Here is a 26,494-nt window from a genome sequence, read left to right on the forward strand (position 1 = left end):
ACAAGACAAAGAAAACTTTATGCTTTCTTCTATGAATTTTATGAACTTTATAAATTCTTTCTGAAGCACACAGGAAGTTTGTTTATTCATGTAATTATATAATGACAAAATTTGGGAACAGATATCACATGGCGTGTTCACAGCCGTGCTCAGCATTCCAGCTCTGGGCCAGCAAAACCCTAAACACATGAGAACTATAATTGATGGCAAAGGCACAAATCACACTCAGCAGGATTGAACACTAAATGTGTGTCCTGTAGTTAATTTAAAAAAATGGAACTTGTAAACTTCAGCAACAGTTTCTGACAGATAGATATGGGAAGGGAAACCACATTGGAGTCTTTTAAAGGGAGACAGAGGTAAGAGTCACACAGCCATTTTTTTGCTTGTTTAGAAATCAGTTATTATAGGAAATGCAGTATGCTATTGCTGTCAAAAAACGAGACATGTTTAAGACACTTCAGTACTAATAGGACTGACACATTTTAAGAAGCAAGCTCTGTGTCTCCTACGCTGACAGATCCTTTAGCTTAGTAGAAAGGAGCGACAGGGATCTCTTCAGCATTTCCACTAAGTTCCCAAATCTGTTTTTATCTTTAAAAAACGTAAGTTAACACTTACATAAGTAAACACTGCTGGGGTTTATGTAATTTATATACTAGAGGCACTAATTCTACAAGCTAACGTACTAATGTGGCTAATGAGACAGACAGATAATACTGACAAAAATCTGCACGTATCTTGAAAACCACAACTTAACTTCACAAGTGTGTTAAAAGGACACTCGCTCCAAAACCATCCTTATTACCCAGCAGACATATGTTTCAGCCTAGCACACTAATGCACCACACAGGTTTACAGCTCTTACTCCTGCGTATTCAACTGTGTATTCAACTCCAGTATTAAAATAAACCATTACAAACCTATTCTGCTCAGCGTCCAAGACGCAAGTACCTTTTATGCCTGTTAAAAAATGCTAAAAACCTTTTAAGTAAGCCTCGCAAAACCCTAACCCATGTCTGTTTTGCATCTCTTCACCGCTGACACTAAACCCCTTAATGAGTAAGATACAACACAACATACAGAGCAGTTAGCTGGAGCAGAGGCCTTTCAGGGTGTAAATGTTAGAACTGTCCATCAGCTGCAGGCGTAATTTACCTGAAAGGGAAGAAACTGTCTTTTGAAAATTTTCAATTAAGTCTCCAAACTTCAACCCCTCGAGAGGATCAACGGCTCACGATGATGCTAAAAACATTAAACCGTGTCAGTAAATTTATTCACTATTGTTTTCTGTAGTTCTCCCTGTGCGGCAGCTACGAGAGACCCAGGGCCGGGCGGGGGCGGCTGCGGGGGGCGCCGACCCCTTACGCATCTCCGATTCGGAAGAAAACGAGCGACCTTTGATAACGCGGGCGTCCCGCCGCAGCTTTCGGGAGGCAGCCAAGTTCTCCCTCAGGCATCTCTCCTCAGCGAGAGGAGGCGTGCGCTCGCCCCGCCCGGCTTCGTGCCACGCCGCCTGGCCCCACAGCGCCTCTGAAGCCGAGCCCAGGACGCGGCAGCCCGGGCAAGCGCAAGGCGAGCCGGGCCGGCGGGAACCAGGCCAGCTGGGGAAGCCCCGGCCGAGCCGCCGCCCTCCCCTCAGCCCGCCGCCGCCCTCCCCTCAGCCCGCCGCCGGCCCTCCCCTCAGCCCGCTCCCCTCACAGCGGCGCATGCGCCCGCCGCCAGCACCGCCTTTCCCCACGCCGGCCGGCGGAGCGGCGGCCTGACGCGGCGGGAGCCAGGTGGGTCCGGCGCCCTCTCCGCGCCCCTGCTCGCAGCGGCGGCCGCCGCCCGCGGGGAGCGCCGCCCCGCTCGCCCCCTTCTCCTCCGGCCCGTTAGGGTCGCCCCGCTCCCGCCGTTCCCCCCGGGGCCCGCCCCCGTCGCCATGGCAGCGCCGCACGCCCGGCGGCGGCCTGGGGCTGCGCGGCCGCTCCGCGGGGCAGCGGCCATTTCACGCCCCCGGCGGCCCGAGGGCTCCTGCCCCCGGGGAGACGCGGCTGCTCGGGCGCTCCCTCGGCCACAAGGCCTCGCCCGCGGGGGTGGGGGCGAGCGGCGGCCCCGGCCGCGGGGGGCTGCCTCATCCCGCCCTGGCCGCCCCCCGGCTGAGGTAAGCGAGTACAGTGTGCTCGGCACGGACTAAACCGACTTAAAGCACGCTTCCTTAGCGAGTTGAGTTTAGGTTGTCCCGGAGTTCCACGTTCGCTGCCTCAGTGACATCCAGAGTAGAGGCCCTCCTTTAAGAAATTAACACCCACAGACGCCCCCTCTCTGCCCCCCAGGCTCCCCGGCCTTCCGAGGGGTGGGAGCTGCCCTGCTCCCTCCGGGGTGACTTGCCCGGCACTAACAGTTTTCAGAGGAACGACCTGTAACTGCTGGAGGTAGGACTGTTAAGATAATTCAGCCCTTCCTGACAGCGTTTGCTAAATAATACTGCGGGATTTAACCTTCGCCAAGACGAAAGTCAGTCGTAAACGCAGGGGAGTGCGGCTTCTGTAGGTGATAGCGGCGATGGAAAGCGGCTTCCCCCTTTGCAGCAGTATTTTCATGTTTTGTAGCAGTACCCTACCTCTAATCATCACTTACTAAGTCACCTTCAAAAAATGCAGCTCAGTCAGACCCCTTTGGAGTTGAAAAGGCAGACATGCCTATGGCATATTCTTCAGTCCAAACACACGATAGTAATTTTTAGATGTAGCTATTACTGCTTTTGCCAACAGACTGCAACTATACTCTTCAGTAGATAAACTGAGGAAAGATTACCTGATACGTTAGTAATCTAGACTTAAGTGTTTTCTCTTTACACAGCTCACTTGCTTTTCTGTTCTTAGAAAGAGCCATGTTTTCAGGAGGCCTGCACCTTAATTAGTAAAACTGAGCACCACATCTGTGGAGTAATTAATCCCAAAAGAATATGTACAAAATAAATTTAAGTATTTGCAATTATGTATTGCTTGAAAGCATTTTTCCATCTCTTATTTTCATGAGTATTTTGTGTGAAACATACATGGACCCACATGCGTAAGACAAGAAAGACTAAGTAGGTTAGGGAGACAGCCTTCAGGGCCAGATGCTGCAAAAATACCACCTCAGAGATATAATTAGCAATGTAATCCTCTTGTGATTGCTTGGGCGGCAGCATAAACCAATCTGAATAGTGTTTCTTCCACGTGTTTGAGTAGATATTTTACTTCATCATAAAGCCAATGATACCATTATGAGTATTTTTTTATAACAGTAGTAAAATTACAAATGAGAGGAGTAATGGGTAGAAATTGTGAAATCTGACATGGATGAAGCTAGTTGCTGGGAAGGGATATGCTACAGATAACATAAAAAGGATTGCAAGTGCTCAGATAAGGTGCAAGATTGCTTGTGTCTTTTAGTACTAGCTGGCAAATATATTCCCAGTTTCTGGCAATATATTCCCACTTTTCTCAAGGGCGAGTATAGTTTGCTGGCTTACTTAAATTTTTCTTCCTGATAGTATATAATTCAGAATTCAAGACATACATGTTTAAAGAGGCTTAGTTCAACTAGGCAAGGTGAGTTTCTCATTTACTTCACCGGGTGACTCAGAAGAGTCCCTGGTTGGGTATTTTTCTGCCATGCTGCAGAGGCTGCTCAGCTAATGGCTACCCAGAACTGGATGGCTGTTGCTGACTGCTGGCCTCAAAGCGCTCAGCCAGTTCACCTGTACAGGGTGATTAATACCTGTAACTCCTTAAAACAAGTACATTTAAAAATGAACTCAGTTCTTTCCTGTTACCAGCACGTACAGTTAAAGACCACCTGCCTAGTTTGAAGCAGTTCACTGAAGGTCCTTTCGCTCCATCTGAGGAAGGGTGCTGCTCACAGCAAAGCGCTGTGGGAATCCCGAGCACCTCCGAGCTGCAGCTGCCCGCGTGAGGCACCATGCCTGTGGGCTCATGATCCTCCGCCATCTGCAGTGACACAGTGACTCCCTACTCCTCTCTCAGACGCATTTCCTAGGCGTAGATTTTCCGTGTCTTTGTGAAACAAGGTTCAGACTCTGGAATTGCTTAAGCAAATATACAACAAAACCCAAATTACTTCTAACCTTGTATTCTGTGGGGGTTTTTTTCAAGAAAACACAGAAATCTGTAAACAGTTTTACTCCTGATCTTGGATATCGTTGAAAATAAGAAAAACACATAAAACCGTACCTATTTCCTCAGTTTTCTCTCTGCTCTGGAGTTTTTCCTGGATTTAATCCTATCACAGGAACATGAGGGAGATACAGCCACCTGCAACTCTTGATCTCTGGCCACTTGCATTAAATTCCTTTGACCTCTTTGGTTCTTTACTCAGACAGTTCCCTGTGTTACAGAACTTGACCATTTTGTTCCTTAGCAAAAAGCACATGATAAAATGCATAAAAGGATTGGCTACCTTAGAGCTACTTCATTTTCTTTAAATTTCCTCCTTTCCTTTACCTAGTCTGCCATTTTTGAACAGTTAAGTTTTATTGTGCAAAAACTCGACAACTGTTCTGCATACCCACAGCAGGTCTAATGTTTCTTAGAAATTATGTGTACATTAAACAGTGCTTTTGCAAAGGTCATCACAAATTGGCTTAATAGATGGTAGCTCTTCAGAAGTTCTAAAATTTATGAAAGAAGGATTTCTTCCTAATTTCTGTTTTCCAGCAACCTGACATTTGCCAGCTATTTCAAAGACAGAGCTACCAACCAATAGTAGACCGTTACTGGTTGAGGGTTTTGCGGCTATATGGATACCGCTGTGTCAGGGATGCAGAAAATGAGCTATCTCACAAAGCAGAGCTAGACAGGGTTGCTATAGCTCTCCTTTCCTTTTTATATCTATATCTAGTTAAGTTGTGATTTTTCTTTCATTTTAAAGCCGGTGGCTAAAAAGAGGTTCTAGACTATTTTCCTAGGCTTGTAGTCACCTTTTGCATTGCAAGTCCATTGAATGACCTGTAAGTAATACTTGACACAATTCTTCAGTTTTAGAACTGTCTTTTGAATTGAAATCTTCATATTACTATGCTGCCTTTACCTAGCATTTCACTACATTTCCCTTTTATAATTTATTGGCATTTTTAGCTAACAGTGGAAGAAACAGGAAAAGAGAGACTGTTGGAAGTACAGATGATGAAAGAGGACAGGGATCACAGGTGGGCTGCTGCTCTGGGATCTCATTAAGCAGCTAAACATGTATTTATCTCACAACTGTGACACTGCCGGTGTAGTTGAGGTCTACCAAATATAGGCTTTGACCCTGCTTTTGTGATTGATTTGCAGTGGTGCTGCATTATGCCTAAGGGGCAGAAATATATATTAAAAAAAAGCCTAAAGGCAAAAACTTACAAAAAGTCTTTAATAACATTTCATACAGTTTTAAAGTTACATAAAACTAAAGCATTCCCTGCAGTGTTTCAATACAAGCTGAAAATAAAGCAACATTAATTGACTTTTATTATCCAAACTATGAGAAGAGCAAAAAGCAAAAGGTGAAGCTGGAAATGTCCAAAGCCAGCTAGGAATCTAAATACACAGTTTGTACTAAATTAAAATTAACCTTAAAGTAAATTAGGTTTAGTAAACTTGTAAGTTTTAGGATAATTTGGTGTTTTGATTCTGTCTATGTACCAATGAAAACGGTGCAGTCTAAGCAATGGTCAAACATTTTAGTTGCATCCAGCTCCTTATGAGACAATTTGGACAGTTTTCTACGTGCATAATCTGATAAATTAGTACCTAAGGTCATGGGACAGGTGGATTTGCTAAGTCCGCTGTAAAGTAGCCATGAGGCAGCCCATGCAGTGCAAGAGAAATAAGCTGCCAGAAGCCTAGTGATCCTGTTATACTTACCTAAAAAGCTTGTTAGTATCTTTAAATGGCAGTCATAGTTCAATAGAATTTTCTCCATTTTGTTTAAATAGGAAAATGCCAAGCCTAGAGAGATAAAAATTATTAGTTTAGTCACTAGCATCCCACCTCTCTGTGTGTTTTTTCCTTGGAAATGGCAAATTATTTCAGCCTAATGGTTAACTCCCCCAAAAAGTCATCCTCAGCACAAAGCCTCGTCTTGACAAAAATATGATGACACAGCCTGTTTGAACAAACATGTTGGCACCAATTCCTGGAACTAGCTAAACTTTGCAAATCACTAGAAAAAAGTCAGTTCTTCAGCTGAATAAACTGCCATTAATACCGAAGAGTACGAATGTAGGAAGAGATTTAAGGGACAACCCAGCAAACCTCTGACACCTGCAAATTGATACAGCAGAGCAGTGGGCTGTTGCACCGAGAATCCAGGCCATCCAAGAATTAAGCCCCCTCTGGAATCAAATAGGTAAATAGTGTTGTTATTATATTATCGATATGAAAATAAACACTAAGTATGTCAGTGACAGCTTCTCAAATGTGAGCATTTAGAACTTTCCCCAAAAGACTATGCTTATATTAAGAATTTAATTTAATTAATATTTCTTAATTATCCGAAGCTGCTCTTTGTTCTTTAGTCAACTAAAAAAAAATACTAACTTCCTCCATTTCCTCCTACAAAACGTTTTACCAGATGCTCCATTTGTTTAACACATTTTTTGTGTGCTGATGCTTGAAAAATGTGTCCCTTTACTCATAATTCTTAGATTCTGATTTCTGGAGCCACTTCTATAATGACTACGAACAACGCGGGATGAAACCAAGAAGCGATGCCGCTATCGGGCAGTGTTACTTGTGCAGGGATCTTCAGACAGGGAGTCTGTCAGTGCTTGATCTGACTTGGGAGTCAGCCCTGCCTTGAGCAGGATGTTGGACTCGCTGACCTCCAATTCTTTCTGCCCTACATTTTCCATGATGCTAATATGGGTTCCTGCTGAAGGTCTTTAATTCCCAGGAAGTCAACACTGCATTCTGCAGGGTCTCTAAAGCAGGGATGTGCTTTGGTTACTGCTTGGGGTCCACTCTCACAAACACCTAAGTAAAGGCATAATTCTATGTGCTTACAGCCTGGCATTGAACAGGGCTGCTGGAGGCAGTGGGGGCTGTTCACCAGTTCTTGTCACACAGGGACCCGCAAGGATCAGTGTTTGGAGGTTTTGAGCCCTCCAGTTCCACCTGTAGGCTGGGGAAGCTGCGTGTGCTTGGCACCTTTGGAACTGAAACTGCTACCAACATACTGAAGATAGATGTGCAACGTAGGATTTTAGGCTCCACTATCTGTTCAGGTTTTTAAGTACCTTAGTGTGTTTTCCAAAATTGTGTGCAAATCTTTTGAAGCCCTATTTGTATTTAAGTTTTTTTTGTACAAATGTCCATACATGTATATAAAAATGATGTTTGCCGTTTACTAAAATGACTGGATGCAGTTTAGTTTATGCATGTGATTTTTTTTTTGTCCCTGCAAGATTAGTAAGAAACTAGATGTGTAATTTTAAGGACTACTTTGTTAATTTGTCTCTGTTCTCAGTAAATTAATTATTCTATAGAAAAGTAGTTGGATTTTTCTTCCTTCTGATTTTTATTAGCAGTATACAGCAAAAACCAGACTACAAAATTATTTCTGAAAATTAACAAAACAATTTAGTCCTATTATATGCTCCATCTGTGTATTGGCCAAAATTAAGGCAGGTCTTCAGCTGAGATGATGTTTTTGGAATTAGTAATGTTGTTGGCATCAGACTTGAGTTGTCTCCTGTAGCTTGCTCTCCTTGCTTGTTTAAATAATACACATATCCTAGCCACAGAAGCTTGCACAAATATTTTGTTTCTAAATAACTGGGAGGCATTTTTAATGATGAGCAGTGAGTAGCGCTTAATTAATGCTAGGGAGTTTTTAATAAGACATGCAGGGAAGTATTGGAAATAGATGAAAGCCTTTTTTTTGTCAGCTAATATTTAGTGATTGAAATTGATTTAGTAAAATAGAATAAGATATTGTATCCTATTTTATGTAGCTTGTTTTGTTACTTTATCTAGTATTTAGCTAAATCAACAAAATCTTTCCTTTGGTTTTTAGTAGATTACATCCTTTACATTCAGATGAATTTATTTTTGTTATGGTTTTGAGATACTACTTTTAATGCAGTTAATTTATACTCAGTGTAAATACTTCAATGACATTCTATGCTTTATTGGGCTAGAAAAAAATGTTTTGTTCTGTGTGTAGCCACAGATAGCAATGAAAAATTTATCTCTGATTTTCTTTTCATGGCATTTCAAAATTAATGTATCAGTTTAACTGTGATTAATGTAACTTCACAAAATTGTCTTACAGAGATGTGTGTAGTTGTCTGATGCATGTAGACACGCATACGTACATTTGCTTGAGGCTGGTAATAGGAAAACGAGGTGAACAGAAAAAAAGGAATGGAAGTTCAGTTATTAAAACATCAGGTTGGTGTGGCCTGTTTGCCTCAATCCCTTTAAAATGTAGGCAGACACAGAAAGCAGTTTATGGGATGATTATCTGCATAGTCTGTAAGGCACTCCTCATACAGTATTAAGTTAAGAAAAGATAGTTACTGGCTCTTCCCAGATTACCATCACGAATCCAATTAACTACAGGAAATACCGTGGCAACATTATTCAGCTTCTCTTCTGTATAATGTGAATTCCCTGCGATGTATTTCTTGTAGTTGATACTGCAGCAATGAAGGGGTCAACAATCACTCGTTCTTTTTGCAGGGTAACAGGTAAGGTGTTAAATTGAAATTATTGAAACTGTTAAAACTCATGTAAATTTACTATGGTTTTGACTGTGAGACTTAAAAATAATTCCTCTAACTTGCAGAGTTCATTTTTAAACTTTTCTACTTCTGAATGCTGTTAAAATGCATTACTGACAATATTTCATTCTTCTGTATGTAGTCAGTCTTACAAGTCTGATAGTCTCAGAGTAAACATGATATTCATGATCAAGAATATCTGAGTCACCAGTTTTGTTTGGAGAACAGTTAATATATTCATTTTATACCATCTCCTTTATAATTCTCAATAGTAATTACTGGCCGCCAGCCTGTTCAAGGTAGTTTAAAATAGTTTCTGTTAACTATTGACTTAACACTACCACAGAAAGCTGACTTGACTTAAATAATATGAATCAAGTCAATTGGTAGACCTGTCCATCAGTTTAGCTTGCAGTTTCTTGCTATTTATGTCAAAAAAGCTATGAATAGCAAATACTGAATCACCAGACCAACACCTACATAATCTTCTAATGAATTACATTCTTTCGTCTCTTTTGTACGTGAAAGCAGTTACAGTAATTTGTAAATATCAAACTTAATGATTAAATGACATTCACCTTTTACTAAAACAGATGGGGAATTTTTTTTTTCCCAGAGGGCGAGAAACACATATAGAAATAACAAATCAGGTCTGGTTGTAGTCCCAGTGAAATCACTGGAGTTTTAAAACAGCTGTAGTATTGTTCTGCTGTGTAAATTACATACAACTAAACTATACAAAAATTTGTTTTAATTATTACCTTGTCTTCTCTCTGTCCTATATCTCTGTGTTTATTTTCTTTTTCCAATTTTTCCATGTTTGCTTATAGGTAGGAAACATTTCAAATTTCAAATAAGCCTGGGGAATTGAGGTGTGTGCCTACTGAAATATGTGTGCTCAGTGCTAAACTGCCTTCAATACTTTTGTTAATTGTAGCTTAAGTATTTCTGAAATATCTATCAGCGAGCTTTTTTACTGATATATACATTAGAACAACAGCCTTTGCATTTTGTTTCAGTATTCATAATAATCAAGTTTAACAAAAAACAGTTATCTACAATTTTTACAAAACTTTAGAAATAAATGCTTTGTTATTCCTGGCAATGTTAAAATTAGATAGTCTGTTGTAATTCAAAACACGATTTCATTTACCAATGCTTCCTGTAGAAGTGACTAACTATGTCTCAGCAAATTTAGAAGATTTTTCTGTTAAAAACTCTCATGATCTGCCAATCTTAAAACATCAGATTTAAAGCCTAAATTTAGAGACCAAGTTATAATTTAGTAGCTCTTAACCATGTCATTAAATATAAACAGTCGTCCTTACGCTATTATATTTTTGCTTAGTCTTAGTTATTTAAGTTAGCTTTAGTTATCTAAAACATCTTAATTAGTGCAATTTACAGAACTTTGCATTTTGGCAATGAAACTTTATCCCATATGATATTACATTTACACAAATACCCTGTTGACTTCTGTGGCACCGCTCACAAAAGCAAAGCTTCATAGGAAGACAAGTACCTGTAGAATAAGGCCATGGAGTAAATTTTAGAGCTGTTACCTGAGTGCTTAGGTACTAAGCTAACATGGCCCCTACCTGTAGTCTGTAGTCAGCTATGTTCCTTTAAAAATTTGGGTACTGGGTAGTTACTTACATGTGACTGCAACAGGGAGAGAACAAATTCACTTTAGAAGAAAGAAAATAGTAAAAATAACCTCAAAATTTTATGTGACAGGCATAAGCATCAGCATTTGCCTATATTGTATGAATATATTTGAGGTTTAAAATAACTTTTCTTATACACTGATATTTTAAAATTGAAAGCTTATCCAAGATTTTTTCACGTTAATACATAAAATGAATCTTTTGAAATGTGTGGTCTGCTGTCGTATTCTTGTTTACCAAATCCACACAGATCTGGAGAGATGGGACCTCACTATTAGTAGATCATTCCACAGAAATGCAGTGGGGAGCTTTACAATGGGATTACTGTTCCTGCTGGCAGCTGAACTGCCCCAACTGGAATCGTTCCAGTCTGGAACGCAAGCTCTTCTCTCTGTTTTGAAAACGTGTTCTGAAGTAAAAGATAGTAATTATATCTATTAAATAACCATCTTAATTGCTAAGTTAGAGTGAGACCAGCATCTTCTTGTCTCATCTCTTTTTGGCTATATAATTGTTTTCTGGCTGCTAAAACATTAGACATTGCTCCTTTCTTTCATTTCATTCTGGAGCAAAAATTCAGCTTACTGACTGGAAGCCACAGGTTTCCAGATCCTGAAATACTAAAAGGGAATCTTCCTTGTTACAAGGCAGTGACACCTAAGCCAGTTGCTAATTTGCTAACCCCATTGCTGCCATCCTGCAGCCTGCTTTTGTGAACCAGTAAGGTATGCCTCCTTTACGCTCTTCCTTTGTAAATCTGCCCATCATTTAGTTGCAGAACCTGCTTTGTTGTGGATCCCTGATCTCCCAGTTGTCCTACTTGCTGCATGGCACTTTACTCAACCTGTAACTTTACAAAGAGCAGTGCTTTTATTCCAGAGGAAATGGATGTGGACAAGAGGCTGCTTCACTCCTTGAAAGTGGAAACACAGAGTGATCTCACCTATGACAGCGCAGCATGCTTGCACCATTTCCTCTGCAAGAAAGTCACCTCTCCGCATGTATGAAGCAGTGAGTAGGACTTGACAGCTGTTACCAAATGCAACAAGTGAATCAACGGTGCAACCAACAGGAAACAAGAAATGTTCTATCCTTTCTGTTAGGAATTGGTCTGCTCAAAAGTCAAAAATCCCTCCCACCTCAGAAATACATACAGACATCAAAACAAGTATAAAATCCACACCTGGAGGGGACCTCCTGAAATATCCCCCTTAGTGCTTGACATCTGATGGTGTATCATGATTTCAAGAGGCCCTTGTTTCCTTGGGCAATGTGGTACTGCTATTTACTTCAGTCAGCCATCAACAGAGACATTATTTTTACTATGTTTTGGTTTCATTAGTTGTGTTGTTTATGCACGCTTAATGACATTGCTTCCTATGATAAAACATAAAGAGATGGAACATCACCTGAAACACCATTCCATTTCTTAAACTGGGAAATGGGGATTAAAAGACCAGCTGCTTTGCTGTCATGGCAATAGAAATGCATGTCAGAGATAATGGAGCAGATCTGATTAAGGTGGTATCGTGATTGCCATGTGACTCAGTTCCCTCAGATAGCTGATGAGGACCATGACCTGGAATAATGCTCCAGGCTTGTTTTTTTCTCCAGCATCTATCAAGTGTTCACGTGATGAACAAAATGCTGAAGAGGACCTTTTAAAAACTAAGAATATCTGGTACATAGAAGAATCAGGAGAGAGTTGTTTATTTTACCCAAGCACCATTTTTACGTTTAGCACTCTCTTTATCTGTGCAGGAATACAATACCCCTCTCCAGTAACATCAACACTGAAATAGTACTTCCTGTCCATCCTAAATTACAACATTTTATATCTGTTCAAGGGAGTAAACGCTTCACTCTATAGAGTGATTTGTCACAATCTTACTTAACTTTTTTTCGGAAATAAGTATACGGGAATTGCTCACATTGATCACACTGTGCAATTTAAAATCCCTGTTAGGAAGTAAATTTAACAAACTGAAAGACACACAGACAACACATTTAAGTCAGTTGGAACTGCCTGGTTATACAGAACAGAAAATATGGATTTGGTATATCTTCTGAAATAAAATTGAGGGAGGTCTAATTTGTTACACAGCAAATAAACACATTGCTTACCTCTGCCATTTAGAACAATCTTGCTAGTATTTTGTAATAGTGTAGGTATATTATCTTCTGCATTAATCTTCATCTCTTCCCTTTTCAGTTAAGAGTCCTTGTCACCCTGAATTCTGGTTTAAAAAAAAGGAAAATAGTTTTGGATGATAGAAGTATCTCTGATATTTAATCTCATTTCTTCTAACACTTGAGTACAAGGAAATAGGAAAACTAAACAGTCATACTGGTGGTGGTTCTGCTGCCCATATGATGAGACATGTCTTTTTCAAATGCTTGTGTATTGTCTGGACAAGCTGAGAAATAGAAACCCACAGTTTTTTGTTAATTCAACTCTATTAATGCTAAAAAGAATTTCTGGGGATAAAATAAAGTTATTTCTTTAGCTACAAAGTTTCCTCTGATCATGAAAGCCATCCCTTGCTGATTTCAAAGTACACTGAAAAAAAGAAATAGAGCTTTTGGAGCAGCTCCAAATAGAATGCAATTATATGCAAGTATTCCTGCCTGTTAAAGGATTGACTTTTAAAAGTGCAGAGTCAGATGGTCAAGTAGCTGAGTAGAAAATGCTCCAGATACTTTTTAATCTTTATTAAGAATCATCTTAATTCATATTCTTATTAATATATTTACATTAGAAATGCATTTTTGAGCATCACTGAAGTTTCAGAAGGCCTTTTGGCTTTCACAGACAAATGTAATTCTCATCTTTTTGAGGTGACTGATACAGCAGTATTAAAGGGTTATTAACGTGTACGTGTATTCTGTTCCCTCTTTTAAGCATCTTGAAAAGGACAGAGCTGCACCAGGTGGCTCTGTCCACTAGCATTGTTGGAAGAATAATTTATTCAAGTATGTGGTAGATAGTGTAATATCTGAATGAATGAAATTCTATTTGAATCTAAATATTTACTTTAAAAAACAAATATATAGAATTATAGATAAAAGGTGGACAACGAACAGCAAGGAGGTCACACTTCAACACAGCACAGGACTGTTATACCACCTAATCCCCACAATGTTTTCTGGCTTTGGTTTTGGTTTATTTTAGCAAATCTGTCTTTTAAAACACTATTTATGCTGCTGAATCCTAATACTGGTTTTGCAGAATTTAGGACCTAAGGTTTATCTATTTAGTAAAGTTTCTATAGTTATACATACAGCAGAGACGTACTTAGTTTGGTATTAAAAGAATGCTTCTTTCTTATACTTGCAACTATTTTCCTACAGACATAAGAGAAACAGAATGGTAATCTTATACTGGGTAAGAATTTCCACTCAAGATCCATGTAAATGGTTTATTTAAACATCACAGTGACTGATTAATATATCCACATTTACAGCTTTCCTTTAGCTTTCTTTTTGTCAGATAGAAGGTCTTCAGAGCAGGACTCACCTTGTATTAGAAGTTATATTAAAGCATGAGAAAAAACTGTTTTCTGCTTAGATTCTTGCGTTCAGTTTTCTTGTTAGAGAATCGTCATATATGTGACTTCAGACTTGCCAACAGACCATAAACAAGGAGCAGAGGGAAGAGAGCAGAGAAGGCATATAACTTGTGGACAGTCTGTTTGGCAAGTATCAACTAAAATCTAAATGGTGTGATCTAGAAATCATGCTGCCATTATGATATTATTAGCTTTACTGAAACTTACTTTTAAGAATTTGAGAAAATCAAGATGGCATTACATTAAATGCTTTCAGTTGAGTGATTCCTGTCCATATAAAACACACAGTTATGTACACACAGTACATAATCAGCCAAACTCTAGAGCTTGAAACACACAATCGACTAAACTTTGAATTGCTAGGACAGGCAGCGAAGCTCTTGAATTTCGAGATGACTGCACACCAAAACCAAAGTACAGTCCATGTCTGACTGCCCAAATCTTAAGCCTTGGACAACTCTATAACCAGCTGCCAGGTACTCAGCTTAATGTTGCATTTTTGAGCTTCTGTTGTAGATTTTCAGTGAACATACAACTTTTTTTAACAGGTACTGCAATGGCTGCAGGAGTTTTGCTGCAAAATGAACTACCGTATTCTTCGTTGCTAGAGAGCAGTCTCTATCTTGCAAATATGAGTTCAGGTAACAATTTTTCTCTGATATGCCATTCATAAAAAGTGCTTAGAGAAATTCTGAAAAAAAATATTTTCCATAGAAAATTAAAAAACCCAGAAATATTATCCCCAATTATAAACATAAAATGTCTCTAACAAAAGCAAACTGCATAATTTTATCATCACCACAATGTGTTAATATGTTGAGCTTTTTTCTAACTTTCATATTGTCAGATCTCTTAATTGAAGAAATGTGATTTTTGTGTTCAGAAACTGCCTAGCTCTTTGAAAATACAAACACACCTTCAGCAAAACTCCCCTTTCTAATAAAGTATTTAAACTCTTATAGGATGTAATTCTTTCTTACTATTTTGGGTAAGTACTTGCAAATCCTGCTGGATTCAGTAGGAAAATAATGATATGCAGCATTTTATTTTGCTCATTTCTGGCTCCACTATCATTTGATATACACTGAAGAAAAGTTTTTGGGAAGAGGAAAAGAATTAAATGTAAGAAAGCAATATAATTAATTAGAAAACATTTTTCATGTTTCTTGGATATAGGTAGCACTTGTAATAGCAGTCTCCTTTTTCTTCCACCCCCACCCCCCCAAAAGGCATATTTAAATATTTCCTCACCTTTTGATACCAGCTTTATTGCTGAATTAGAATAGTCAAGAGTTTTGAGACAACAGCTAACAGAGTCAGCTTTAACATTTTCCTTTTCTCATACAACATCACGACTGATGTTTCAGGCCTGGTATCTACAGCAAACCTTAACCACATCTCCTTAAGAGCCAGGGTGCAGTATTCAAAATTCAGTCACTTAATTCCTATTCAGTACCTAGAAGAAACAGTAGATTTTTGCCTGATGAATTTTTATCAGAAGAGAGCTTTCTCTTATGCAAATTCCTCTGTAAGAGTTACTGGTTTTGTAGTACAAAAAGAAACACAGACTGAAGACATATACTATCTTTAGGAAAATGCAATAGGATTAATTTGCTTATTGAACAAAGTTATGGTGGGTTTTCTTGATTTCCCCAGTCTTTTTCGTTAACGTGCAGTCTAATGCACAGACAATGGGATGACAAAGTTTTTTTCGCATTGGTATAGTCTGTCCTCCACATGGTTGCATGAAAATTCTGTGCTTTTGAGTGTTGCAGTCTTTCTGGCCGGCTCATTCTCCTTCTTGGCACACTGGAAGCAGAGTGGGAGGCAATTTGCTACCTAATACCTACCTTCAAAAGCCTAAAGCACTCAACTGATACATCTCCTCCTCCCCATAATCTGCTTTATCTCAGTCTGTAGGGCTAACAGCTTTGCTTAATAAAAAAGCTGCGCCCTGCAAAAAAATAAGCCTTTTGTTTTGAATAACAAATTGTGTTTTGTTAGAAGATATGAATGGTCCAGAGCGAACAGTCTACAATTCATCATGTACTGAACCATTTCGGTAGGAACACACTAATCCCAATCATTACAGAGCTAATGATGCATTTTGGAGCAACTAAGTGGAGGAGGAGAGGTGGTTGTGGAATGTTAAACCAAGAGGTGGGGGAGTATAATGTACTTACAGATTTCTCAGGAAGCAGAGCCTCCAGCTACGTTTTGATTGTTCTTTTGAATTTAGTATTTTGTGTCTTAGCAAGTTCTGAATGCATGTTATTTACAACTAACTAAATACTCACATTGTTTATGGAAAATGTTTTGGCTGTTCCCAGTCCGTTTTCAAAATTATCTGCTTGAAATGCAACTATTTTCATCAAGCAGCAGAACGGTTTGTCCCAAGCAGACTCAATTCCTATAGAATGGAGCAGCCCAAGGATAACTGGCAGCAGCGCCTTCATTGTTAGTTACTATGGAGACAGCTCAGCCCATGCAGACTAGCTGCTGGAGCATACAGAAGGATGCACAGCTCTCCTCAACTTCAGCGCTGAGCAACTTGGATTTCTGATCAGTGCGTCCTCAGCAGCCTTCCTAGACAGTATCTGGGGCTGGTCAGTCATGCAGGGTTCACCCCGAAGGCGTTCAGCAGTGAGTATTTTTAGCAACTTTTTCCAGGGTCGGAGGCATTCTTCCTCCGATCCCCTTCTTCGCATAATCCAGAGGCGCCGGAGCTCAGTTGTAGAGGTACTCTCATCATCGACTCACCGGGTTATGGTGGCGGTATCGTCTCTGAGCCCTGAGGAGCTGGATGCAACTTTTCCTGAAAAAAAAAGTAAAGTACTTTTCATTAAGACTGTTGGCAGTTCTGGATATTTTCTCAGTATTAAATTAATATACTTTTGCTCTGTTAGATATGTTTTATATATATATATATATATATGCATAAAATACTGGGTTTAAAATTTTTTTTCCTGTATTTTATACTTTGTTCACTGGTTCCTTATTCAAGGATTAATATATGCTTTTCACTCTAATAGCTTGGTTGTAAAGAATAGATAAAATAGAAGCACACATTCACACATACACAAAGTATATGGCTAAGTATTTTCATTTTCAGGTGGAAGAGGACCATGACATTTTTTAATGTTGCAAAGGATATCACACACCTCTAACTTAATAAGAAAAACCAGTTACTGTGAGAAAAAACAACTTCTGCAGTAATGCAAGCAATTTTTCCCCCTCAGAATTCTTAGTTTAAGTCTGTGTTGAAAAATGAGCCTTAAATATATATTGCATATATTTATGCTGTTTGTAACTTCATCAATTTAAGGTTGAACTGATACTTTTAAGGTGGAGACGAATTTCTAAGCTGCCTTACTAAATCTGTTTTTGCCTGTGTTCTAGGAAGTTCAAGGCGTCCAACAGCAAAATACACTAAAGTAGGAGAGCGCCTTCGCCATGTCATTCCTGGTCACATGCAGTGCTCAATGGCATGTGGTGGACGTGCTTGCAAGTATGAAAACCCGGCTCGATGGAGTGAGCAGGAGCAAGCCGTTAAAGGGCTCTACTCTTCCTGGTAATAAGCAGCATTTACTCTCACTAAATGTAACTGCATCGATTGTATTTATTAAAAGAGACAATTCAAAGGAAAATAATGAGGTTTTTTTAGGTCAGCTACTGCTAAGTATGAAATTTAATGATAACTTGATTCAGAACTACAGCTTAACAGTAAACCATAATGGCCATTGTACATAGCCCAGTAAAGATGAAAGACTTCTGCTGACTTACAGTAATTTTGGTTCAGATCCGAAAGAATAAATACCTATCTGTCATGAATTATTAAAAAGCTACTCTGGGTTATAGACAGTTCTTGCTAAGGTTTAAAATGCAAATTAATTAAAATGTGTTCATAATAGAATTTAAAAGTAAAAACATTTACTGAAGAGGAAATAATGCATGTGTTCAAAAGCATATTCATATGCAGTAATAGTCACATGAAATGTATCTTTACATTCTTACTGATTTTTTTGTAACAGCAAATGCTATTCAGAAGCATACAAAACTTAAAGGGTCAAACAGAGATCCGAGTCCAGATTTCTATTCAAAAGAATTTTTTAGTATGTTCATTGGCCTGACATTTAAACAGTTCCAGTAATGGTCTTTGGTATGTCATATCTGTATCAGCTTAACAAGATTTATCATTAACGTGATATGATAGTAGAATTTTTTGAGAAATAATTTCTAGTTAATCAGCAAGGTATTTCTGTCTTTCTTGAATATAACATAGTATTCTTATTTTGGTAGATTCATACCCAGGAAATTATTAATAACAATATTATTATCTACTTTTCTAATTTCTCAGGATAACAGATAACATACTGGCTATGGCTCGACCCTCAACAGAATTAATTGAAAAGTACAACATTATTGAACAGTTTGAAAGGTAACAAATTTAGTCATTATTTACTGTACGTATTACTAGTGTAATTCCTGATCCATTTTCTCTTTCAACATAGATTTGGATTGTTGATAAAGATCCTTTAATTTTAACGATATACAGGTAAAGATTTATTGCCCGCTAAGAATAAATGTGTGTTTCAGAAAATAAGGGATAATGAGATTTTGGCTGCATATAATACTTTGGCTCATCCATTCCTTCCTTAAGATGTGGCATAAAAACCATAATTAACCTTCAGCGTCCTGGGGAGCATGCAAGCTGTGGAAATCCACTGGAACAAGAAAGCGGCTTCACCTACCTTCCTGAAGCTTTTATGGAGGCTGGAAGTAAGTTCACTCCTGCTGCTGTTCCTCATTAATTATTGATTTTGGCACTTAAAGATGTTTTTACTTGAATTCTTGTGTGTTAAAAGCAGCTATGTAAGGAGTGTTGCACAAAATGTGATGTAAACATGAAACCTGCCAAATATAATCAAGAGAGAATAACACATTATTGAAGTTCATATATATGTAGAATGACATGGAGACTTTATGTTCAGGTGTTCAGAATAAAGAAAGGACAACAGCTAGTTAAAGTTTTCTTCTTCTTCTGAGTTCAGAATTATATAATACATTAATGGTGTTTCAAATTCTGGTAAAATTCATGTTTTCTATCTAGACAATAAAAGGTTATTTCATTTGAGGACATCTGTATTGACAGTATTTTTGTATTTTCATATTATGGTGAGATGAGAAAAAGTGCTTCTGTAAGAAACAGCTTTTGACTGAAGAACTGCTTTTATTTCTAAAAGGAAAAAAATACCCTCTACCTATATATAGCTCAGTAATTTTTGTATGAATCACTCAGTTTTGTTACACCTTTTACATTCTAGCGGAACTTTAGTTTGACAAATCTTTGCTAGCTTCGTGTATTTATCAAATTTCAATAGCAAGCGTACACTGAAAGAGGAAAATAATCTCTTGCAAACAATATGTAGTCAGATTCTAAGATCCATTATGCAATTTTAGTACTATAATTTATTATTAGTCATCTCTCCTCTGCATATAGTACTGAAAATTTCATATTTGGTACGGCAGAAAATAACTCTCTCTCTTTTTATTTTAGTTTATTTTTATAATTTTGGATGGAAGGATTATGGAGTGGCATCTCTCACTACTATACTTGATATGGTAAAAGTCATGGCTTTCGCCTTGCAGGAAGGGAGGGTAGCTGTTCACTGTCACGCAGGACTTGGTCGGACAGGTATGTGCTCTACTGCAAGATCAACAGAGCTGTTTTTCTAAAAATGCAAAACAGTTTCTGGTTATAAATTATTAATAATTTGTTTAGATTCTATATAATTGCAAAATGTACATCTATAAAATGGTTAAAAATGTTAAACAAATTTGTGAAAATTATCTGAATGGCTGGAGGAGATCAGTTTTAGTATATTAAAACCAGAAGCCTGTAAGGTTAGAAAATTTTTGAATTTGTATAATAAATCCCTGTTACATTCAAATGGGACAGCTTCTTTTTGGTGGGAAAAATTCACATAGTGCACTTTCATTGTTCAGCATTTATTACGTGTTTACAAACCTGCCACTCATTGTTAGATCAGGTAGTTTTGGTGGAGCAGCTAAAATTTCATTTACGTCTTTCAAGACTTTTTTGCCCATGTCCTTCCTGTAGAAGCCACCATTGCTCCTGTGTTCACAAATGATGGAACTCCTAGAGATGCTGTGGTGAGAAACTAGCTCTCACTGAACATGTAGTGAGAATGGGTTTACTATCCTGTGATCCAACCGATGCAACTATACTTAGGTAACAGCATCACATAATAGAGGGCATAAAGCCTGTATATTTACCTATATTTTTATCCTGTAGTTCCACTAAGTATTTGTTTTAGTCTGATAGTTCTTCAACTAATGCTTGTCTTTATATTTTCCAGGTGTACTAATAGCTTGCTACTTAGTTTTTGCAACAAGAATGAGTGCTGATCAAGCAATTCTTTTTGTCAGAGCAAAAAGGCCTAATTCTATTCAGACTAGAGGGCAGTTGTTATGCATCAGAGAATTCACTCAGTTTTTGGTTCCTCTGAGAAATGTATTTGCATGCTGTGAGCCCAGGGCACACACAGTGACGCTGTCCCAGTACCTGACCCGTCAGAGACATCTGCTCCATGGTTATGAGAGTAGGCATCTCAAACACGTGCCAAAACTTATTCATCTAGTTTGTAAATTGTTGCTAGACTTGGCTGAAAACAGACAAGTGATAGAGGCAGAATTGTTAGATATACCAGATCTCTCAGCTGAAATTGAAAAGACTGTTTCTCAGTTGGTGTCCACACAGCTAGATAGAGAACTCGCAAGGCAGGACAGTGATACGTCAGACTCCTCCCACACCCAGTCGTCCACTTTCGAGACCCAGGATTCTCTTTTCTCCCTGGGACATGAATGTGATCCTCTTTGGAAAAGAAGGAATGTGGAATGCCTTCAGCCTCTTACTCATCTGAAAAGGCGTCTAAGCTATAGTGAGTCAGATTTAAGGAGAACTGAGTTTCTTTTAGACCAAGGAGAAACTGCATGGACAGTACCTGCTCAGATATTACTGTGCAACAAACTTAAGCAGAACAGTGGTGAGGAATGTTCTGCCACAGGTGAACAAAAGCCACAGTTGGATTTAAACAAAGAAGCATTAGTGCGTAATACATGCATGTTCTGGAGTCAGGGTAAATTTAATTTGGATGGACGAAAAGATGGATCCTCACTTTATCATGGAAGGATCTCTACCAAAGTACAACGCAGCAGAACCTTTTCTTCAGGTCTAGCATCTATCCATAATCCCAGGGAACCTGGAACACCAAGGCATAATTTTACCAATGAGATTGGTCATAGGAAAGACCACAAGACTAATATGTATAGCAGAAGAGTCTATGTCTCTGAGGACTCTGATTCTTCTTCTTCTTCTAAAGTGAACTTTTCCATTGGATATGAAAGCCAAGGTAGCAAAGATGTGTCAGAGACAATTCCACACATTGTTCTGCAGTCAGAATTAAGTTTGGAAGCCCGAAGAGTTTTGGCAGCAAAAGCACTTGCAGATATAAATGAATTTCTGGGAGAGGATGAAGTGAAGCAGAAGGTAGAAATGTGGCAGGTAATTTTTAACTTGATTCAATGTTATGGGCTCTGCATATTTCACCTGGGTTAATTCCTAGAATGGCAAAAATGCCACCATGTGCTTTGAAATGGCACATTGGGACACCAGTTTATACTGTGGTTCAGTAAGTGATTGTATTTGTCAGTTATGGGCCAGTTCTTTCAAAAGCAAGCAAAATGCACCTACAAATTTTGGTCTCTAGCAGGAGGTTATAACATTGTTTCTGGTTGTGTTAATTCATTTTACTAACTACTGAAAATTAATGCAGTTATCTGTGGTTGTAACTTGGCTTCTGGTAGCATAAAGGTACTACAGGTTTTAAGGCAGAGCTGTGGTGTTTTTAATCAGTGCTTTCTCAGAACTAAACAGAGGATTCTATGTGTAAAAGTAGAAGAATTTAGTTGAAACTTAACTGCTTATCCTCAAACCCAAATCCTCCTAGCAACATTTGCTTTGAAGTTGGAATCCAAAGCTGGTTTATGTATTCTAGTAGATAATTGGAAGGTTCTGAGCAGCACCATTTATGTCATTCTTCTGTTTTAAAGAATCACTTGTATTACTGCTGATTAATGTTGATGCTTTGGAAAAAACTAGACTTTTTTTTTTTGTAACTCTTAAGTCTTCTTTTTTTGTTGGAACATAAGCAGCCACGTACTGCTACAATCAAAAGAGAATGTTGGCAAAAGTAAATAGATGATGCATCTTCAGTTTTGTTTTGTTTTGTTTTAAGAAAGAACTGAATTCTCGAGATGGAGCTTGGGATAAAATCTGTACCGAGAGAGATCCTTTTATCCTCTGTAGCTTGATGTGGTCCTGGATAGAGCAGCTGAAAGAACCTATTGTATCCAAAGGTGATATTGACATGCTGGCAAAAAATTGCACAGAATCACAGGATGCACTTTACTTACTGAGAAAGGTAGATATTATATATGTCAATTTATTCTTTAACTGCCAAGTACATTTTGTTAATGTGTGTTAAAACTATTCATTTATGGCCTTTTAGGCAAGGGAATTGCACTTTTAAAAGGCAACTTCAATCTCTTTAAAAATCAGAATGAGGATTATTTTGGTATTGAATACTATGAGTGGTAATCAATACTATGATGATGAGTATTGTAAGAAAATACCAGATACTATCTTTGAACACCATTCAGTAGAAGCTCAACTTCAGCATATTTCCCTGCAAATTCTGCAGTTTGAGACCCAGAGGCAAAAATGAGAAACCTTTTCTCTGTGACTCGATGTATGGCTTTCCTTAATGTCACATCTGGCAGCTGTGCTTAATGGTTGTCATACTTGCTGTGCAAACATCTTAATCCATCAGCTTTGGAAGAGCTGGGGCAAGGAATAGGAAGAATTTGCCAATTCAAGGAATCAGAAGCCAGGCCAAATTATTCTCCATAAATCAGAACTGTGGCCATCTGTATTCTGAAATGCCTGTGAAAAACAGGTACTTCTGATCCAAACTGTTAAATTGTGCTTTCCCCAAAGGGCTAGATGCGAGGTAAATTAAAAAAAAATAAAAAAAATTTCTCTATTCTTGATCTCTTAATTACACAAATTCTTCTCCTAATTCTTTTGGAATTCTTTGTTTCCAAAGTATTTATGAAGAAAATAGGGCCCCTTTTAACAGCCTCTAGATATCCAAGAATACAGCTTCTAATCAATAGGTGGGCAGAACTTTATGTGGAGTCACTATCTTCATGACATGACATTCAGAATTCCTGAGTTCATCTAAAAACATCATGTTTCTTCCTGAAGCATTCTTCCACTCTATCAGAGTTTTAACTTTCTGTTTGTATTAAATAAAAAATAACTGCTTGACACCTGTTATAAATGAATGGGAAAGGAATAATAATTATGTTTTTTTTTAAATTTAAAAATATGAATTCTATCTTACCTTACTTTATCCTATATTATTTCAGAATCACAGAGTAGTTGAGTTGGCAGGGACCTCTGGATATCTTCTAGTCCAAACGCCCTGCTCAAAACAGAGTCAACTAGAGCAGGTTCCTTGTATGACAGATGCTCCAGTCCCTTAATCATCTTTGTGGCCCCTCGCTGGACTTGTTCTAGTATGTCAATGTCCTTGTACCAAGGAGCCCAGAGCTGGACCCAGCACTCCAGATGTGTCACCTCCATTGACCAGCTGGCAACTGTCTGTCTAATGCAGCCCAGGATGCTCTTAAGCTGCCTTTACTGCAGCGGGCCATTGCTGGCTCATGTTCAGCTTTGTGTGCACTGGGACACCCAGGTTCTTTCCTGCCAATCTGCTCTCCAGCCAGTCAGCCCCTTATATGTACGGGTGCATATTTAGCTGCTCTTCCCAGAAATCCCTCAAGTTTTAATTTAATTTTCACTGTTAAGTGACCTGCCAGTGTGGAGATGAGTCTACCTTGGAAAAGGGATGGGAACTAGCAGCCACAAAGATACTGTTGCTCCCTTTATGCATTCTTGCTGGCACTGCCCAGGTGTCTTTCTGCAAGCTTCCTTTAATGGTGAAGGAGACTCAGTAGGACAGAGATGCAGATCATCCTACGGTAGCTGGGCGAAGAGCCCTAAACATGCATAGCATTTTGGGCTGAAAAGATCAAATCTCACTTTTTCTATGCCAATTCACACGAATGCTACTGTTCGTGTAGGGGACCTTGAAAAATAAGTCTCCAGTTGTGTGCCTGACTTAGAAATTTCTAGAGCAGTTTGTGGTACACTACAAGAGAAGAGTTTCTCCCATCATGACTGAAGTAATTATGTAGAGGCTCTTTATGCTTGTGAAAATTCCCTCCCCAAGTTCTACATCTGAAGGTTTCAATACAGGAAGGCACATTCTGATATTTAAACAGCAATTAACAAAAACTGAAAGTTAAATGTTTTTCATAAAAATATTTCTTCTAATGAGCTGCTGTTCCTTTTACCCACCAGGAACAGTGTCAGACTATCCTTTGTATTTTACACTGCGTGGTGAACTTGCAAATGCTACCAGCTGATGTGGAGGAGGCCTTACTTGCTCGTGCTATTAAAGCTTTCACTAAGGCAAGTAACCATTTGTCCATGACATCATATTTATTTGTTTTAAATGATGAAGGGTGAATCAACAGAGCAGGCCTCTGTGAGAAAAGTTACAATAATTCACAATTCACACTTAGTGTACTCATGCTTATCTATTTCAGAGTTTACATTTTATAATAATCAGCCTACAGAAAGCGTAGGAAATATTCTCAACAAAATTAAGTTCTGTCACTACGGCCTTAATCCTTTAGTCTCATTTTTCTATTTCTGGATCACTGCCAATTCATGGACTTCTACAAATTAGGGAAAGGATAATTTTTAAGTGGTGAGAATAATTAGTCACTGGGAGTAGGTTACTAAAGGCTTTGGTAGATTCTGTACTACTTGGAATCTTTCCATCAGATTAAATAGTTTTCTGAAATTACATTGCAATTCAGTTATGTTTTGGGCCCTTAATACAGGGTGTGTGTAACTAACTTCTGCTTTTGGAACCATTTAATATCAGTGACAGGTAAAGCTTGCTATTGCTGAGCTCAGAGCTGCTTTCTTCTCAGATTCAGCAGGTAAAATTATTTGAACAGAACATTCATCACACTGCTTCCTAATCTCTTGTAAGTCTACAGACATGTCACCTGTTAAAACAATCATGACATTTCTCCTTCTACTAGTTTGTTTTAATGTCTAGTCAGCATAAAATTGAAAATACTTAGCATTAAGTACTCCATCAGGAAACACATACTTTCTTTGATAAATCTTAAAACTATTTTTTAAAAAAATGTTGGTCATCTACTTTGCATTTTGCTGTATGACATCTATTTAACAACTGAACTTAAATTTCTCCCTTCTATTAGACAAGCTTCGATTCTGAAAATGGACCATATGTTTACAATACCTTGAAAAAAGTATTTAAACAAACACTGGAAGAAAAAAGAAAAAATCTTAAGGAAGGAACAGAGAATCCCTCTTGATTTCTGCACAGCTATGCTGAAGAATTAGATGGGCCTACCAAATTATTTTGCATTTTCCAGCTACTGTATTTTGTGCTATCTGGCATGATTTACCTACCTTTAGGTAATAGTAGTTATTAACAAAGCATTTTATTTTTTAGAGGGCGTTTTAGTGACAATTGTTCTACCTACACAGTTCTAAAGAACAGCTCCTGTGTGACTGTACTGTAGCATTTGGTTTCAGGTACTATGCTTTTATATTGTGAACTGTTCTCTTGTTTTCAAATGTATTTATTGATTTAGAAACCTCTGTCATTGGCAAGCAACATTATTTTCAAGTTACACAGTTGCCATAAGTTCAGTGCCATGGTACACAAAGGTTTAATGGATTGAGTTAATATTTATGTATTACGTATGTTTACATTAATGTTATTTGATTTTACTTTGCAGAAAATAAATATTGACTGAACTTATGAAACTCCTTTGCCTTTTAGAAATTTTAAAATAAGACTAAGAGTAATAATGAACAGATCTTGAGGTCTGCTATTGACAGCAGATAATTTTTTCCTTTAGATCTCTTAAATAATTGTCACCAATGTGTTTCTAAAAGGTGTTGCAGTAGAGAAATACATTAAGTGTATTGAGTATTAAGTTATCAAGGCCTTAATTTAGACATTTTTGGCTGAAAAAGCTTTAAAGTGTTTTTAATAGAAAATTGATTGTGGCATTTTAAGTACTCTGATTAAGAGTAAAATTTTACCTTATTAGCTAAATTTTTACAGATCTTATTTTAAGTGAGAAAACAATTATCAAACCTTAATAAGGATATCATTGTCTCTACTTATGTTCAGCAAAAACATGCATAAATAAGTGTAACATAATAATACTAAAAAATAATCAATGAAAATCTTGTTATCTGCAATACACTTTGTAGAGGCATTTTTATCTAATAAGACAGA

General features: G+C 38.2%; 1 protein-coding gene across 5 annotated transcripts; it reads left to right on the forward strand.

Moving 5' to 3' along the window:
* The first annotated feature begins 1,706 nt into the window (after positions 1-1,706).
* Positions 1,707-26,013, forward strand: PTPDC1 (protein tyrosine phosphatase domain containing 1). 5 transcript variants are annotated; one of them, XM_052777524.1, is made up of 10 exons: positions 1,707-1,781; positions 14,540-14,632; positions 17,391-17,562; positions 18,349-18,429; positions 18,652-18,770; positions 19,549-19,686; positions 20,372-21,576; positions 22,310-22,495; positions 24,502-24,612; positions 25,440-26,013. In XM_052777524.1, exons 2-10 carry the CDS (start codon positions 14,548-14,550, stop codon positions 25,554-25,556), a joined length of 2,214 nt encoding a protein of 737 aa, XP_052633484.1. In that variant the 5' UTR covers positions 1,707-1,781; positions 14,540-14,547; the 3' UTR covers positions 25,557-26,013. The 5 variants fall into 5 exon arrangements, with proteins under 5 accessions (XP_052633484.1, XP_052633483.1, XP_052633485.1 ...); XM_052777523.1 differs by lacking the exon at positions 1,707-1,781 and adding an exon at positions 8,570-8,722; XM_052777521.1 differs by lacking the exons at positions 1,707-1,781; positions 14,540-14,632 and adding an exon at positions 15,474-16,818.
* The last annotated feature ends 481 nt before the right edge of the window (positions 26,014-26,494 follow it).

The sequence above is a fragment of the Harpia harpyja genome, chromosome Z (assembly GCF_026419915.1).
Source record: "Harpia harpyja isolate bHarHar1 chromosome Z, bHarHar1 primary haplotype, whole genome shotgun sequence".
Classification (NCBI taxonomy): domain Eukaryota; kingdom Metazoa; phylum Chordata; class Aves; order Accipitriformes; family Accipitridae; genus Harpia; species Harpia harpyja.

Bases quoted from the DNA above. Each gene is read 5' to 3' on its own strand.
- PTPDC1 (XM_052777521.1), top strand. From the start codon at position 16,605: ATGCAGGGTTCACCCCGAAGGCGTTCAGCAGTGAGTATTTTTAGCAAC. The intron at 17,563-18,348 runs GTAATAAGCAGC...CTAATTTCTCAG, and splicing joins AAAGGGCTCTACTCTTCCTG to GATAACAGATAACATACTGG. The intron at 18,771-19,548 runs GTAAGTTCACTC...TTTTTATTTTAG, and splicing joins AGCTTTTATGGAGGCTGGAA to TTTATTTTTATAATTTTGGA.